The sequence below is a fragment of the Rhopalosiphum padi genome, chromosome 1 (assembly GCF_020882245.1).
Source record: "Rhopalosiphum padi isolate XX-2018 chromosome 1, ASM2088224v1, whole genome shotgun sequence".
In the NCBI taxonomy this organism is placed as follows: domain Eukaryota; kingdom Metazoa; phylum Arthropoda; class Insecta; order Hemiptera; family Aphididae; genus Rhopalosiphum; species Rhopalosiphum padi.
The window spans coordinates 75,067,055-75,086,057 of record NC_083597.1 but is presented as its reverse complement, the minus strand read 5'-3'; the positions used below and the strand labels follow the sequence as shown (position 1 = coordinate 75,086,057).

The window sequence follows — 19,003 nt, the reverse complement described above, 5'->3', positions numbered from 1 at the left end:
ACGACGAGAGGGCGTCGACCAAAGATGAAAACGCATACATACATTATAACAGGTATATTATATAGGTGTACACTGTGTACGTATAATCAATACGCTGGTAGGTATATATATATAATACAATTCCGCGTGTGCGCATGTATAATATTCAATTCAATTATAAAAACAGGCATCCTAAACACCGGTAGCGACGAGCACGTGACCGTAATATATAATATACATCAGACGCGATGGAAGCCGGCTGCGGCGATGAGGAAGAGTGAACGCGAGAGGGGGTGGGAGGTATAAATCACGCAACGGATATATATATATGTGTGTGTGTACCTACCGTATGCTTATATTAAATCTAATTAAGGCGCTGGCGATGTGTACAGGTATATAATGGGTATACACAGGAACAACTGCTGCTACATCAGCTACCGTGTTCGGCTCGAGGACATAATACATTATATACATATTGGTATATATACATATACACACATATATATTTATATATTTCGTGATAGTTAACTCGGATGTTAATGATGGCGGTGGTCTATTTACCTCTGTGTAGGTAGTTTATTATTAAATCATATAAGTTTATATACGCACGCGTGCGTCGCGGTCGGTCGGTATACACATAATTTGGTACTTACGTCGTCGCCACCTGCTCCGGCTCGTTTTTTTTCCATTCGCGAACATCTGTTTCGTGTGATATCACATTAAATATATTACATATACCCCTTAACTTATAATACGATGATTATATTATATTATACAGGTTGAAAGGAATATCACATATTGTTTATATTTTGCCGTTTTGGGCATCGTATCGCACGCAATTATTATAGTCGATCCACCAAGTATTTAATAGGTGTATATAAAAGATATGTATGCGACGTGTGTATATAGTAACAATAAAAATAATAATATTTATTTATATATATAGGTATATTTTATAATACAATTTACACGAGTTTATTTTCAAAACATCTTTGGTAAAAACAATTTTAAAACAAAATGTCATAGTAATAAACAAAAAATATGATTGCGTTATCGGCTAATATATAATATGAAAAAAAAAATCAAAATAATCATTTTAATACCCCATTAGATCATAATCTGCAAGGGTTTACATCTAAATTATCTGTATTTCGTGGTAAAATAATAACAAAAAATAAATATTTTTAATCCTTAAAAGTGTAAACATACAATAATAATAATAATAATAGATTAATAGGTATACCTAATACCTATGGTATATACAAAAGGATGATATGGATCTATAATCTACATAATATATATATTATAATATGCAAATGTCATTTCAAAAAGACGTGTTTCATCATATAGCATTGTGGAGTGTATAAAAATGTTATCCAGGCGAAGAATCGATGGGCGGTAAAATAGTAATAATAAATCTTCGTTATTTATATAATATATATATATATAAATCAGAAATGAATATAAACCGCGATACAAGATAGACTTCTACAATATTATATGTGATGTACCAAACATTTATAATAATTAATATTGCATTGATTATTTGCAGTCACGTATTATATCAATAATAATAATAATAATAATAAAATAGTCTTTCACCTTCTTCAAACTTCACATACGCACTTGAGATCAAAATAATCGAGGGGTTAGAAAACAAACAATATAACTGTCTATTGCGTACGTGCAAATTTACTGCAAGTTCAATATAGAGTTTATGGAAAAGTCTGTGATCATTTTGGGCCTGCGTACGTTGCCGGCGGCGTCCCGTTGTTGTTGTTGGTGTAGAACAGTCGTGTCCAGGCACATAGAATTCCTGTTGCTCCGATGACTGGACAACGTCCTGGACTGACAGAAACCTTTGCCGCACACTGGACACCTGAATGGTTTTTCCTTGACATGTATGTACCTGTAAAAATAATATACATTAATGTATCTATACTATTCAAAAACAATAGATGTAGGCAATTTGGCAGCGTTCTATCAAAAGGAGAAGAAAAAAATAGAAGAAAATATAAGAATCGGTTTCGCGGAGCTAATATTTTTATATCGGTGTTAAGTTACAGCGATATCTGGTCGTTTTTCGAATAAATCGATAAATCGGTAGAATCATAAAAAAACAGCATTTTCAATAAAATCGAACTACCTAATATAGGCTGCAGCAGCTTCGACAGTATATACACTATAATACGCGTATAAGTATATATAAAATACATTGGCAATCGAGTTACGCTAGATCGGGTCATCGTCGATTGTATAACCGCGGTATAGGTAGGTATAATATTACAAACTGTACATATTATATTGTCATCACTGTTTATATATACCTGTGATCTCTCAAGTGATCCTGTCTGCGGAACGCCTTGCCGCACACATCGCACGGGTAAGGCCGTTCGTCGGTGTGCGTGCGCTCGTGTATGAGCAGGTTGTACGACTTGCTGAACTCGCGCTGACAGTACGTGCAGATGTACCGTTTCTTCGGCCGCGAAGACGTGGAGGACTGGGACGTCGTAGTCGGCGGTGACGGCTGCGATCCTGTCGTGCAGATTGTCGTCGGCTTCCGGCCGGCCGACGGACCGATGCCGCAGATGGCCGGCACGGCGGACGGACGGTAAGTGGCGACCGCGCCTCGGCCCCTGCCGGAACGAGCGGCCGCGGCCCTGTTCATGTGGTAGTAGTTGACCAACACGTTGCGCCACTGATCGGAGTCCCGCCAGAACGTGGCCGGGTTCAGCCATGCGGTGAGCGCGGCCGCGCTGGCCACCGCAGACGCGGCCACCGGCCGGCCACCGTTGATGCAGACGCGGCGCGGGTGGTCGTCGGCCGACAGTGACATTTGTGGCGGCGGCGTGTCCGGCCGTTCAACGTCCACTATCGCCTCCTCGTCCGTGCTGGTCGCGTCGTCCGATTTGCCACAGCCGCCGTACGATCGCGACGACGACGACGGCGACGACGATGAAACGACGCTGCCGTACTGCTGCCTGGACACCAGATTCATATCCCGCTGTCCCGCGGTATATAGGGTAAGCGGCAACGCGGCGATCTGACAAAAAAAAAACGACACGATCGTGATTAATTTTATTTATTTAACGGGCGTGATGCCCACGCGAGTTTAACAACAACATTAGCAGCATAGAAAACACCCAAATCATAATTGACTATACATTATATATAGACACTACAACAATTAATTATATTATACAATTTATAATGATATAATTACAAACCCCCCCAAAAAAGTGAGGTACTCAACAGTCATTAACCAACCGCATCGTACGATCTATGACGGCTTCGGTCCTCCCGTAATTAGTATTATAACAATTTAAGAACGATACAAAAGGAGGAATATAACATGTGTTGTTAAACTAGAAGATACTAGGTACTTAAAAGTTTATTTTATAGAGAAAGAAAATCTAAAAAAATAAACTTTAAAGTATACAAAATAATGAGCTTTAACTCTAGAAAAAGAATAACAGGAAAAGGATCATCAACTCTCTTTCATTATAATAATATTGTCGTTATTATATTTTTGTTTTACAATCGCGGGGGTCACCAGTGCGTAAATATTATCTTCGATATATGATATTACCTATAGAAGTCGGTACACATGATGCGCACAACGTGTAGGTAAGCCTGTTATAGACCGACGCGCGACGTTTTTATACTAAATATATAGTCAATATTCTCGACGACGGATATAATTCTCCCAGTTACTAAGTTTTTTTGTTGAGTTTTTACAGTTACAAGTTATTATATTATGCACATAACTTATATAATAATATGCACTGTAAACAACAATTTGGTGATTTTTTTTTTAGGGATGCATATATAGGATTTCAACAAAAATAAAAGAGGTACACCGCTGTTCGGGATGTGATGAACAAGTCGCATTTCTCGTGTAACGTTATATTGCTATATGTATATATTGCAACGTGCATACGGTCACAACTCTATAATAATATATGTAAGGAACGAGGAAGCGGCGATTTTTTTCGATTTTTTTCCCCTCGTAAAAAGTGGCAAGACGTCGAGCGTAAAAACGAAAAAAAAAATGTATACAACTACTCGACGAGGATCGAACTCGTTGACAGCCATTATTATATATACATTGTATACACGTGTAATCCTTTTCACGCCGGCACAATAGGACCGTATTAAGTATAAATCACTATGAGCTCTTTTCATCGTTCACTTTAAAGCGTATAGGTACCTAATGATATGTACACCCAAACCTAATATATATATATATATATATATTATGTGCGTGTACAGTAGACTCAATAATTCGAAATTCAGAGGAAAATTCAGTGTACAATAGGTATACGATGTGCACTGCACCTATACAACGTTGTATGGGTATCGGATATATTATATTATTATTTATGTAGACGTTTGATACTTCACTTTTTCGTCGAACGGGCCATAATCAATTATGATTAAATATGATTGTAATTTGACATTTCGATAGTGTCATTTTAAAAAGGTCGGACAACGGCGAAAATACGTACAGGAGGTAGTCGTCTACATGTGTGGTATATTGGCACCCATAAATCAACCTATTTAGAACTAATTGAAAATGTGTACCTATAGGTAGGTATACGAAAGAAAAAAAACGTTGTTCCCTTTCGTCGGTCGAATGACAATAATACTATTATATATGTATTTGCTATGATAACAACGTACAACTAAATAATTAAAGTGCATAACGCGAGTGCAATAATATTTACAATATTACATATAATATATCAATAATATGGTGCAATGTGATGTTTTTATAATAATATATTTACCTATTGTGTTCTATATACGTGTGGGCGTATGTACAGTAATGAGTACGCGAGTTACGTGCTGCTGTGCAGTGTGCGCAAGTGGCGATCCCGCGAATTTAAAACGCGGCGACACCGTATTTATGTACAATTGTCGTGGTTTATTGTAATAATATCGAAATATTAACCGTAACCGAAATATTATAATAATATTACAGTATGTTGTCGTCGGTCCACTATAGTCCCGACCGTGTGTGTGTGGATGGTGTACGTGTTGACGACCCGTCCGGTGCACGCTGCAACTGGAGCAACGGTGGCGGCGGCGGCGCGAATACGTTGACGACAACGTCGGTGGCGTCGGTGGCTGCGGCAGCGGCGGTACGTTTGAGGGAGCTGACGGCGCGCGGGGCACTGATGCGGCGGCGGCGGCAGTGGCGCGCGAGAGCAGCTGCCGCCGCCGCGCGCCGCGTGTGTTGCGCGCCCGGACCACTCCCTGCCGCGCGGTAGGCGGCGACACCCGTCCGCGCCCGCAGCCAGCCATTGGTGCGACGCGCGGCCGGTTTAACGTTTTACCGCCGCAGCTCCTACTACGATCGTCATCAAATCCTGGCCACCGCCGCCGCTGACGATCCTGCGGGGTCACGCTCGCCGGTGTATAATATTATATGTATATACCGTTGCTGCCGCTGCTTCTGCCGCTGCCGTCGCTTCTGCTGCCGCCGCCACCGCCGCCGCCGCCGCTGCCGCTGTAGGGTTTTCTACGCGTATAATATACGAAACGACCGTATACTCGTCGTTTAATCTCTCTATCTTTCACACGCTCTCAACGGCCAAATCGATGACCGCGATTATTACGATATAGAAATGGGCTCTATTTATACGGTCTTACGCGTACGTTGCTATATACATGCTCGTCTCTATATATATGTATATAAGCAAATGTTGCAAATATAAATATAAATTATATTTATAAGTGTCACGATAATTGACAAATAGGTATAATTTATTAGTGTTTGAATGATATGTGTAGTATAGTGCATCCGACGTCTGGGCTAATGGTTTTCGAAACGGCTTGACCCGCGATTTTGGCCGCGGATAGAGGACTTACCACATCAATTATATGTTTAATATGTACGTTTCATCCAGAAATTCGATCTCGATAAAGTGACACAAAAATTAATTTTGTTTTAAAGTACAAAAATCAAATGTTTTGTTCATTGATTTTTGCTATTATAAGGATGTAAAGAAGAAAAACCGACAGTTATTATAGTATACCTAATTCAATTTACTTGCCACAGCCAACATTTTCTCTTTGGAAAATTCGTTTGTTATTTTTAAGTTTACAATCTATAGAGACGACTGACGGTGAGCTCATATAGATACACACTATACATGTCTATATACATACATTGTGACTATTATTATTACTTACGAATACATATATAATTTAGCGTTAGATTATCATTGTTCATTTAATAAGATATTATATTATTATGCGCAAAACGTAATATTCATCATAGCTGCAGTTGTATAATAACATTCGCAAAATGTACCTACTCATCCTTGTAGGTTTAATTTTGAGACTGCGGTACGTTGATGTGGTTAGTGATGATGAAAAAAAAATAATACGAAAATTAATGAAACATTTTAAACTCTGTTGGCTAACCTACGCATCTCGTCGGCCGTCGCATATACCTTCTGCATGCTACTATTTTATAAGCAACGCAGTTTTAATTTTAAGTCATTTTTATGATCTATGATTCATGCTTTTTAATGCATGCGGTGTAGTGTATGTTTATCGTGCGACCTTTGTATAAGATTCCAAACACGTATATCTGTTGACAAAAATGTCAAAAAACAAAATCCAAATAGTACATAAAATAATACACTAATGTGAACCTATACCGATCGAAACGTTTCATTTAGAATAAAACAGTATAATATATGGCACGTTATGCTCTGCATTTTTAATTTGACCGTTCGATTTATATTGTGCCAATATGAGAAACATTTTAAGCTATTTCTTAACTCTGCTGCAGCGGACAGTCGGTACTCGGTATATATAGTTATATTATCTATGATAATTATACTCATACAGATTATGTTGTATATATGCATTATATATCTGCTTTTTTGTTTATTGACGATATAATTAAGTATTGTAAATATATTATACGATAAATCGTTCTTATACATAACATTATTTTCAGTAGAAGAAATAGATAGCAAAAACATGTAGATAACCAAAGTATATAGATATGAAGACTGATATAAATTATAAATTAACCGCATAAAAAAATAAGAGTATATGCAATAAAAAATCGAGATGTGCGGACATGCCATTTTTATTTCCGAAGTATATGTACAGCTCATATGAACTTTTTCAAGGAATCGTACCCTCGATAGTCGAATTTATCTATAATATAAGAATGTATTATGGAAATTATAAAACAATTTCAACAATATGCACATTGGCTTTCGACTAGAATATAACGAAATTGTTATTATTTTTTGTGTTTTCGTTTTTACAAAATGCACCATAAAGAAATAAACACTAAACTGTCTTATGTTATTTTGGATTGGAAGTTGTAGAAAGCTGCAGTGAAATCTGTAAATAATACTCTTAAGTAACCGTGGTTGTATTGAATTTTTAGTTGTTTTATAAATAAATCAACCGAGAAACTGTGCGTCTATGTGGCTAACAGCTGTGTATGTGGTCATATTATATAGGCCATGGGCGGCTTATCTTTTTTTGGCAAAGAATTACTGAGATCATATTTTTCCTTTAAGGAACGACTTCCATAAAAAAACATTATATATTATTTTAATACATTTTACTAATAATTATTAACAAACATACTAATATAAATAATAAAATTAACATATTATTTTGTTTATGGCGTGGAAGTGACACATTGCATATCATTATCGAGTTAATCAAAATCTGGAGAATAGTCGCTGATTACTAAACGAAGACGCTATTCTAAATGGTCATCGAAAAGTGTAGCTCGGTATTCAGATTTAATCATTTTCATATGAAAAAATGTTGTTTATTCATACAAATATATGTTGACAACAAATAGGTTATCGTCGGTTATCGAATTTTATCGAGGCTGAACATTTGATAAAATTGACTAAAAATAAAGTCTACATAACTACATGATCGACTTTTAAATCGTACGAGATTGATGACTGTTCCTGATATAAGCTGTATTATGCATTAAATCTTATAAGTGGTTGGAAATTGCGTCTTAAATACGTTAAATATAAATTAAATCAGTTATGAATAGTTTCAAATGCTCCTAAAAGCTCTATTAATTATAATATACATATATTTTCATATAGTAATTAATATAATTATTAATAACATATCTGCGAGTATAATATCATTTACATAATAATTTTAATACATCATATAAAAATATAAACATAGTTTATAGTGTTTATACACAGTAAGTAGTAAGTACCCATTAATCAAATCCGCATAGTTCTCATTTGAATAAAAACAATATTAAATAACCAACTAAACATTAATAGTATAACTGTAATTCTGTATACTTTATAATATAAATATAATACATTTTACATCAATTTATCAATTATTTATTTTTATACGAGCAAAACGTTGTCTTCTTTAGACTGACTCTATGACTATATCATAAAGTAATACCAATTTTTTTTCTATACAAATCTACTAAACCTACTGTATAATTTTAATAAATACTATATATATATCGATTTTGAATAATACTTATATTTATAGCTACTATACGTCATAACAATAACTTATATATATATATATATATATATACAAAATAACATTAACAATAATTCAAAACTTTAATTTGATATAATTTAAGTATAATGCGAAGATAATTATTAGAACTCGTGTGCAAGGATCTAAAATACTACATGTCTATATATACCTATAATCTATATATATAATGTCACAACATCTTACTCGAATTTAACCTACGATGAGATTAAACTAATTTATACAAATATCTCTTATAATGACAAGTTGCAGTTGTGTTGTATACTTATAGTATGAATATTTGTTACTGTAGTAATAATTGTAACTTCACAATTTATTATTATCGGAAAGAAGCTGTTAGTTATTCTTATTTAATTACCTTGTTATTTAATTATAATATTATTTATATAAATGATATATCATCGACTATTATATTTCTTATTAGTTATTCATCATATTACAATTTGTACAACAGTAGTGTATTATCTATCTAATAATTTTCTGATTCACCAAAGAACTATATTTATTTTAAAATAATGAATATTAATTGAAATCCGTCGATTAAATATGAATATTATCAATTTGAATAAACCACACTGTTTTCTTTAGCCCAACATTCATTCATATTATAAATTAAGTATGATAGGAACATATTATATAGATATAAATCTAATAAGTTTTATTATAAAATATTTTAACTCAATGTAAATGCGTTTTAACAAATGAAATAAGAATTGTATATAGGAAAAATTACAATGTCTTATATACTGATAATAATAGGCAATTGTATACTAAACACGTATGGTATTGGATATATTTAATACATCCAAATTTTATAACTCATTTATTTTATAAAATTAAATAAATATCATCTCAGTACCTCATAAGACCCATTACCTATACGGCAATACGGCTATATAATATTGGTACATGAACATAAAAATCTAATATGTGTTTATCATTTTATAATTTTCGAAAATTTCAATTTCAATTTATTCAATAATAAATAAGAATTTGAAATAAAATTATATTTTAGTCGTAAATATTAATTTCTGTTATTCACATTTTTGTCAAGTACTTCTCTTCATCCCAAAATAGCGTGTGTGCCATACACAAAAAATTAGTTGAGTAACACTTTAATAATACATTAAAACGCGTATAATATAAAGACAAAAATACACATTATGACATACAAATACACAACAATATACACCTAATACGAATTACGATGTTCACACTGTGTGTATACTTAAGTACTTCAGGTATCTACGCTGCGCGAGGCAGAGTTGAAATATTAGCGCAATTTAGAGCGGTAATTATGATGAATGCGATGTCCGCCTATATAACAATGTAGCTTAATTTATACACTTAGGTCGTATGCACACTGTGTACAAAATTATATAACCAAACCCATTGGCCATTGCGCGTGTTTCACCTTTTAAATTTGCTCAAAAGTAAAAAAAAAAAAATAATAATAATAATGGTAATATAATAGCAACTATATATGAGTGGTGTGTACACGCGTATTCTACACGTAACTGCACGCAAATTACAGGTATAACTATTTGCGAAACCGGAAGAGAAAGCAATAATAATAACATATTTGAATCAATGATAAATGTAAATATAGTGAATATCCAACATTTCTGTGGCGTATAGGGCGTAGGCAGTATAAGCCATAATAATTGGATGGGATGACCGAGGAAGCTAAAGAGCCTTTTCTGTCAGTAACGGTTTATTCATCAGCACCGTCGTAGCACAAGGACATGATAATAAATTAATAATGTAATACAAATACTATAAATCTTGACGTTTGGATTAAATTATCGTCTGAAAACATTCGAAAATCTTCCTAACAGAGCAACCGTTAATATTATGATCACACATAAATATTTAATAAACATAATTTAAATTCGATAAAGCAATAAGTTTCTACTATTATAACTCATAACTCGTATCGTGTGATGTTTTCACAAATTTTTGATCAACCGATATTATACGTCATCCGTTCAATACTTGTAAATCAGATTTTTAAATAAAACTATAATAATTTAATGTGTGTGTTTTCCGTCATAATAATATTACCAGTATATTCTTTGGAATATGTATCATATTATAGAAGTACAATTTCTCCAGAACACCGGGAGTAAGAGAACACTCTGAACAATATTATTTAAAATAAGGTTTGAGTAAAACGCATATGATGTATTACTTGTTCTCTCTGTCATATCAAATAATATCGGTGTAATAACGTCAGTACTATATATTTTTCATCGCGCGTTCGTGAATAATAATAACACATATAATATTATCATAACAATTTGTTTTTTGAATTTTCACTACGGCAGACTTAAATACAATATTTTAGCCTTTAGGTACGCTGCACCCATATAGTCATTATAATAATATTATTATTGTCCCGCACAGCACAAGCGGTCACAATATATATTATATTATTATAATCGTTGTTATTATTCTACTATTATAGTATTGTCTTACGACTGGAACAATTTCGTCGCCGCATCCAAATCATGACTTTTGATGCGTTATATTACATTATATCGTTTCCATTGTTTATCCTCACACATATAATATACATATATATATATATATATATTATAAAATATAATATATGCATCACGTACGAGTTTGTTTACACGTATTATAATATTATTGTACTTGCGTCATACTCGCTGGAGGGCTGTACCATTGTATGGAGCGTATTTTTTTTTATTTAATAACAGCTCCGGGCAGGTTTTTTTTTAATTACAGGCTTGAGCCGGGGATGACACTCACACACACATACACACAAGCGGAGGCGTAAAACCGTATCATTAAACCAAAAACCATATATATATATATGTATATAAAGCCTGTCTCATCGCGCCCTGACAATATAATATAAAAACCCGCCGCGTATGTATAGGGATGATTTTTATTATTATTTCCCTTTTACACGTATATAATATATATATATATGTATATTGTCCTGATCGTAAGTACGCTACACCGCCTCACGCTCGGGGTATATAGGCGTGCGGGGACCGACAGAAATTTCACGGATCTTAACGCCGCCGACGCCGATGTTCGCGACCAATGGGCGCCGCGTCCGCAAGAACCCACCCTCGCCGCCTCCACTGATTTCAACCCTTATCGGCTGCAGCGGTGGCGGTGGCGGTGGCCCACGGCGGCGCAATCGTCAGTCACCCGACAACGGACCACCGCTCACCATCGACCGTCGACAATCGCATCCCCTAGCTGCCAACCGCACAATATATCCATCTACGTTCTACGCCATAATATAATTATTTTATATTATACGTTCGCTGTTGAAAATCGTTTGGAATACATTACATATACACTTATATAGACGCCGACCGAGTAAAGTGCTGTAACACAATATCCTGACCAGGAAACTAAGGTAAATTTTTATGATTTTTTTTTTGCTTTTTAATTCTCAACCTTCTTTATTATTTCGAAAATTTTTAATTTTTGTCGAATTACATTAATGAATAACATTTATTAACTTTTCGTCATTCGCAAATAAATCTACATTGCGATAATATAATACTATTTTACCTATTCCGAAGTCAAATTAAACATGCATATTTTTTTATTAAAGATACAAATGACATTAATTAAATTGTATACAAAAATTATAAGCTACAAAATGGTCATTTAGAAATAAAAAAATATTGTTTAAATAAAATCTATAAAATTTAAATTGCTTACGATAGTGGTTCTCAACCGGTATGACATAGGCCCTATGTATTTAGCTAAGTATACTTATGACTTATATTACATTTTATATATTGATATATGCTTATTTTATCGAGTATAATAATGATTATAAAATAAAATAATATCAGCAATAATAACAGAAATTGACATTAAACTTATACAATATGCTTGTGGTAAAAAAAATATATAACTATTTTATAATACACTTCAAAAATAAAATACCTCCTGTTCGACTATACTAATACTTACATCGTTTTTTTTTTATTTTCAAGTCTAAAACGTTTTACTGCGGTAATAGCTGTAGCATACACTTATTAAATTAAATGTATTTTTCACCCAACTTAAATAATACCTAATAATCGAATTTGAGTAAATATACGTTATGTGCGATTTTATAATGGGCCCGATTATACCTACTAGTTCGTCGTTCTGTGTGTCCGAGGTCTATATAATGTGTAAAATGTACAGTTACCCGCCTATATAATATCGAATGTGAACCCGATAATCAAATTAAACTGCAGGACCCAAAAATATAACCCTATGTATTATATATACATACACAATGTGAGCCACGGCTACTATTCTACTGAACGCACAATCGTTTAAAATAAAACACTTACCTATGTCATATATAATAACCCAGTAATGAAACTCCTCCTGGTGTTTTCGGGGCCTCCCCGCCGCAACCGCGGTACATCGTCATTATTTTACAAAGGTACAGTGTATATCCTGTTCCTGTATGCTCATTTTCGTTCACGGCCATTCACCAACTAAACATTAAATTATACATTATAAGTGCTTAGTGCATAGATCTATCCACTAATTAACCTTAAATTCTAAAACTATCATGACTTTATCAATAATTCAACTAAAAAGTATTTAGGAAAATACATAAATCAGCTATATCCGGGATTATCATCAAAAAAACAAAAATATTCATAAAACATTTTAGCTGATAAATGAAGCAATAAATAAAACCATATAATAACGTGTATCTATATTTTGTTGAACAGTAATCATTTTCAAAGATCATATTTAAAAAATATTGCATTATTAGTATAATAAAGTTATAAACGGTAGTATACTACCTTGTTTATAAACAAGCCAATGAGCCACCTTATATGTTAACGAAACACTCGCGTAATACTAGTTACGTATATATCGTGAAATGATATTATATAGTAGCCTATGTAAATAGCATTGTTTAGCACCTATGTCTATAATATATTATAATATACTTACACAATTGTATAATATTTTCAATATTAACTTTAAGTCTAGCACTTTAAGACCATCCCTCCAAGTAATGATTTCTCATCCATTAATTTCTACCATATGTTGCTATGCCTTTCACTGCAGTAATTCTACCTTTCATGTATCTCTAACCTATAATATATTTGTATCCAATAATTTCAACGCGGGCTTTCTAATAGCCACTTCATATCCTTACCAAATCCACTTCAATGGTCATTCCAATTGACCGAAAATTATTTCAAATTATGTTCGTGTTATATTTATTTATAGTATGCACGCAGCAGTAAGACGGAATACCCCCTATTCATTTTTTAACATGTGTCATTCAACTTTCCGACTAAACTAATTTTCTAATCGATGTGTTGACGATTTTACAGACGAATACCACCACCATGATGGCCACCGGAGATTCGATGAAGTTCGCCGCCGCCCGATTCGGTGGCACCGGCGGTCTGCTGGATTGCAACTTTCCGTCGTTGTACGTGGATGCGGTCTGGGCGAGATTCCGGCGACATCCGGGCGCGTTCGCTGGCGGCCAGATAGAGGGCTACGCCAGGGCTGTGGCTTTGTCCAGGAATGTCCAGAAACAGATGGCCGCGATCACGGCAACTACGCCGGGCGGCAAGCCCAAAAAACGGTACATTTGCACGTATTGCGACCGAGAGTTCAGCAAGTCGTACAACCTGCTCATACACGTCAGGACTCACACGGATGAGCGTCCGTACCCGTGCGACGTGTGCGGCAAGGCGTTCCGCAGGCAGGACCACCTCAGAGATCACAAGTAATTATATAAAATAGTTATTTCTTGTAGACAATAGTAAATTTAAATTTAACTTGTGAAAAATTACTTTTTTTTGTAAATTTGCTGGACATCGGTAAATAATAATTATGTTAACTATTGCTCAGAAATTAAAATATCAACCTTTTTAAATGTATAAGAAGTACTAAAATCTTATTCCTAACATAACACTCGTATATATATATATATATATATATATTACTGTTGCCTGTTTATATAGTTATAGTATATAATACAACCAACATTTCATTGCTCGTATAAATAGTTCTAATACAGTCCACTGTTTTTAGTTATTTTTAGTCATACTACTCATATCTGCATTACACAACTGATATCTACCTGCAGTTGTATATTATATAGGTCAAAATTTAAATGTTTTTATTTTCAAACTCAAATTGTGTGCTCATTCGTTCTATAGATATTTAATATGCACTGATAAATCAATGATTGTTTTTCACGAAACACTTAACGAGAAAAAAAGCTTATCTTACGTAGTTATCGGAGTTTCGATATCGGAATATTTATAACATATTAATTTAATTAAATATCAGACAGTTTGAATTAAAAATAATATAAAATTATTATTATAGATTGTGTTTCTTGTTTTAAATTTTAAATTTTTTAACGTTTCAACTTGTTTTTATAGATACGTTCACATGAAAGATAAACCGTTCTCTTGTGAATCATGTGGCAAAGGCTTCTGTCAAATGCGCACGTTGATCAGCCACCGGAAGAACGCACAATGTCAATGGTACCAATACCAACGGCATCAGGCGATGGCCACGCAGATTTCCTCCGCCGCAACCTCGGGTACTGTTGCCGCCGCAGCGGCTGCGGTAGCGTCTCCCGAAACGGTCCGAAACGCCAACCTTACCGATTTTAGTATCAAAACCTTACTGGGAATCAGCGACGATCAATAACATAGTAGGTAGTAGTACCTATATACATAATACACCTAACCTACTCCGGCTTAGTTGGTTTACCATATTTATCGCTCTTTTTCATAAAGTGAAATGTACAAAAAATAATTACGTAAATACAAAATATTGAATTGTATTATCACTACTAACTATTATTATATTGTTGTTATTATTATGTTATTATTATATGTCATGTATATAGTATAATTAATGTATTATATTTTTTACGAATAAATCGTTTAATATTGCATAACGCGTTTATTACTGTTGCAAAAACAAAATCTGCATATACGTACATATATATGTATTATATATATAATACATTATAGTATAATATTATGCACAGAAAAGACGAGGAGTGTTTTTTCTCGCATTCCGTCCAATTTGAAGAGGGCCTACAATTTATTTAACATATCGTATCGATTAATGGTGTGTGTGAGTGGTTGTATTAGGTATTTAGGTGTGAAACGACATCGAACACCACACGCGGTTCTCGGGACCTCCTCTGAGTTACCCAAGTAAGTACTACATAATATATAATAATATACCTAGTGTTCTATTGCACCGGATACGCATTAGCATATTATTGCAGGCGCTACGTAGAATATAACATACTCAAATAAAAATAAAAATAATATTTACAACGGTAGCCGGAGCTATAATATACATGTTAATTGCCGTCTCACCACTTGTGCGAACGTTCGCGTTCTTGTTTAAAATCGTATATTATGGTCTTTTGATAATATATTATATTACTATATCATGTGATATTATATCGGTTCATTTGTATCCGTAAGATTTCAGCGAAATATATTTTTCTTATTAATGTACTAGAAAATAGAATTACTATATCCGAGGCCTGAGATCGTCAAATGTTATTCTACCTAATATTCAGTGTTTTTTGAATTGCATGATATAAGAATAAAACAAAATAAAAATTCTGTTGCTGTGTCGATTGGTGTAAATGTTACAAAAATGTTATAAAATGCGAATTACTTATTCTCGAAGATTACGATAAGTATAATTTTGTCAATTTTAATTATATATATGGTAGCCGGGTAAAGGCAGAGCCATAAAGAATATATGTAGTCGTATAATATACTTAGGGTTCGGAAGTTATAGTAGTTACATATTGTTCTTTATGCTCTTAATTTATAGCAGAACAAATTAGAAATTTGAGTTAAATAATTTTAAGTTTAAAAATTGAAAATTAAAAATGCAATTTCGTCAATTTTAAAGAAAAAAGTGCAGATTTTTAGATTTTTGTATGTATATTATCATGCATATTTAATATTTTCTAAAAAACTTCACAAATAATGAAAATATATTTCTTTCAGTTTAATAAAATATTAAAATGACAAATGCCAACCGGTTACGTACAATATTTTAGTTTTCAATAATACCTACAATTTTTTTTATATAGTTTCTTATATTTTTTTGTGTTACAAATTACAATAGTCAAAAAGTAATGACGACATTATAATATGTTTTTGAATAATGAAATTTGAATAATTGTTTGCATATTTATTAATTTTTTTTGCATATTTCACATTTTGTTATGCATATTTTGCCTTTTTAGCTTCTATAACTTCCGAACTCTATGTATAATATAGGGTAAGATATAAGACGCACTCTGTAGCATCTATGTTTATTAAAAAAGTGTAACAAAACTTATCTGTGTTGCTCTAAAAAATACAATTACCTACTACGGTAGATTTTATGATTCAGTGTAAAATAATTGTACCTATATAACGGCAATTTTTTCGTTTATCGACGATTTTTCCAGCAGACTTGGGCTATTAACGGTTTTCGTTTACATTTTATAAAAATATAACAATTATACATTACAAATCATATTATATATTAGGGGTAGGTACCTCCTACTCGTATATAGCTAAGGTTACTTTTTTGTAATATAGATACGTGTTTAAAGGTACCCTGCAAAACGATGAGATTATAGTGATGATGTTTAGTCGGTTGCACGCGGCAGGTAAAAGCCCGGTAGGACGGTTACATTGTGTAAACGCGTATAGGTTTCCTACCTACACTATATTAATTATTATATATAATAATAATACTGACGGTCGAACGTAAGGCGTAATAACATAGAGCGACGGACGGGACGACTGTAATAAACTGGCGAGCTTGTGGAAAATCGTAAAACGCCCTATTATAATACGCATCAATATTACTGCAGTTCGGTCGTCCTATGTAATAATGTTAAACCCGTCATCGGAGATATTATTACGCACATCAAAATAACAACGATCATATTTACAGCTGCACCATGGGTCCATGGGAAGTACCTATTTCGTTTTATTATAATAATAATATATTAAATTATAATATGTATGTTCAATTACTGCGTTTAGAAAAATATACAAAATAATGTGACTTAATATTATTAGGATTCCCGTCTTTGGCTTATTTAATATATATTAAGTTACAACCTACCGAGGGTGTAGGGAGGATATAGATGCAAGATGATTCACCAAGCATGCTCATTGCTAACCCTAATTTTTCTTCAATAATGTAGTTATTCAAAATCTGCTACTTAGAATTTTTAAATTTAAGTATAAACAATATTTTCAAATTCTTAAGATTTTTTTGTAGTACTTAACGATTTGTGGATGTAAAAACTTATGTTTTTAAATGCATGTTTTTACCTTTCTACAATAAATTAATTAGCTAATAATTTTTTTTGTAAATGTTAATACATTAAAATCAAAATTTGAACGAATCGTTTTTTGAGCTATTTAATTTTGGTACTAAGAAAAATATAGTTCTAAGATGATGAAAAATATGAGATTTATTATGGGGGTTTGAGAATATTAGTTGTACTTTATTTATCTCGTTGTATAAATCAAATCTATTATTTCAACATTTGTCGAAAGTCGAATTTAAAGTACCTATAGTATATAACTTTATAAGCTATAGATATATTATACATTATATTAAAATAATAATACTTAATACCTATTTATTATAACTATTCTTTTTTTAGCGTATCTAGTCACAGTATTCAGGGATTTTTAAGATTAAAATGTCAATACATTTTTATAAATAATATTATTATTTACGGATAGGTATAAATATAAATATTTAATGTTAAAAACTGTGTATAATAACCAATGCTGTAACTTACATATTTGTCAATACGACTGGTAGTACTCAAATTAACTTACTGAGATATCAGATTTTATCGAACAAATTAAAAAAAAATATATAAGAATGTAAAGTTTAAGATAATTTTTTTTTTTATAAACTAATTATCAACATTCCTATAACATTATTTATTATTATTGAATATTGAATACCTAAAGAAGTACAGTATACGACATTTATAATGTAAAGTAATAAGTATTGTAGGAAAATTATTTTTTTTACCAATTCGTGATAAAATAATATCACTGATATTTAAAAAATAAAAAAAAATATGTCGACACAATATTATAGGTATGTTATGTAATTTATTTAGTAAAGTTTGTTCGATCGTGATACAGCCCACCGCCGTTAAGTTTGGCTTACGGAATTTATAATGTATATGTTACGGGTAAGGTCCAAAAACGGTTAGTGTACATATTACCCGGGTAATGTGAAACTTATCCATATGAATAGTGTAATGTATACATTATCCACCTTAAATATGTATTATCCAATCAATTTATACATTATGCGGTGTGCTGTGGATAAAGTATTTGTATTACTATAATCGTAAACTGATAACATCGTTACAACATGACCAACGCATCAAACACTTAAAATGGTTCAATTATACTTTAGTCTTTCT

The 19,003-nt window shown here is 32.8% G+C and overlaps 2 protein-coding genes across 2 annotated transcripts; one reads left to right on the top strand and one right to left on the bottom strand.

Moving 5' to 3' along the window:
* Positions 1 to 908: 908 nt before the first annotated feature.
* On the bottom strand, positions 909 to 5,159 carry LOC132917804 (fez family zinc finger protein erm-like). The gene is made up of 3 exons (XM_060978727.1): positions 4,770 to 5,159; positions 2,307 to 3,022; positions 909 to 1,888 (listed from the first exon to the last, which is right to left on the bottom strand). Exons 2-3 carry the CDS (start codon positions 2,975 to 2,977, stop codon positions 1,672 to 1,674), a joined length of 888 nt encoding a protein of 295 aa, XP_060834710.1. The 5' UTR covers positions 2,978 to 3,022; positions 4,770 to 5,159; the 3' UTR covers positions 909 to 1,671.
* Positions 5,160 to 11,605: 6,446 nt separating this feature from the next.
* LOC132931650 (protein odd-skipped-related 2-like) lies at positions 11,606 to 15,466 on the top strand. The gene is made up of 3 exons (XM_060997549.1): positions 11,606 to 11,920; positions 13,872 to 14,275; positions 14,940 to 15,466. Exons 2-3 carry the CDS (start codon positions 13,887 to 13,889, stop codon positions 15,211 to 15,213), a joined length of 663 nt encoding a protein of 220 aa, XP_060853532.1. The 5' UTR covers positions 11,606 to 11,920; positions 13,872 to 13,886; the 3' UTR covers positions 15,214 to 15,466.
* Positions 15,467 to 19,003: the final 3,537 nt, after the last annotated feature.

Excerpts from the sequence above, each read along its gene's own strand:
- LOC132917804 (XM_060978727.1), bottom strand. The coding sequence starts at position 2,977 with ATGAATCTGGTGTCCAGGCAGCAGTACGGCAGCGTCGTTTCATCGTCG. Across the intron at positions 1,889-2,306 it reads GATCACTTGAGAGATCACAG|GTACATACATGTCAAGGAAA; the intron begins GTATATATAAAC and ends TTATTTTTACAG.
- LOC132931650 (XM_060997549.1), top strand. The coding sequence starts at position 13,887 with ATGATGGCCACCGGAGATTCGATGAAGTTCGCCGCCGCCCGATTCGGT. Across the intron at positions 14,276-14,939 it reads GACCACCTCAGAGATCACAA|ATACGTTCACATGAAAGATA; the intron begins GTAATTATATAA and ends TTGTTTTTATAG.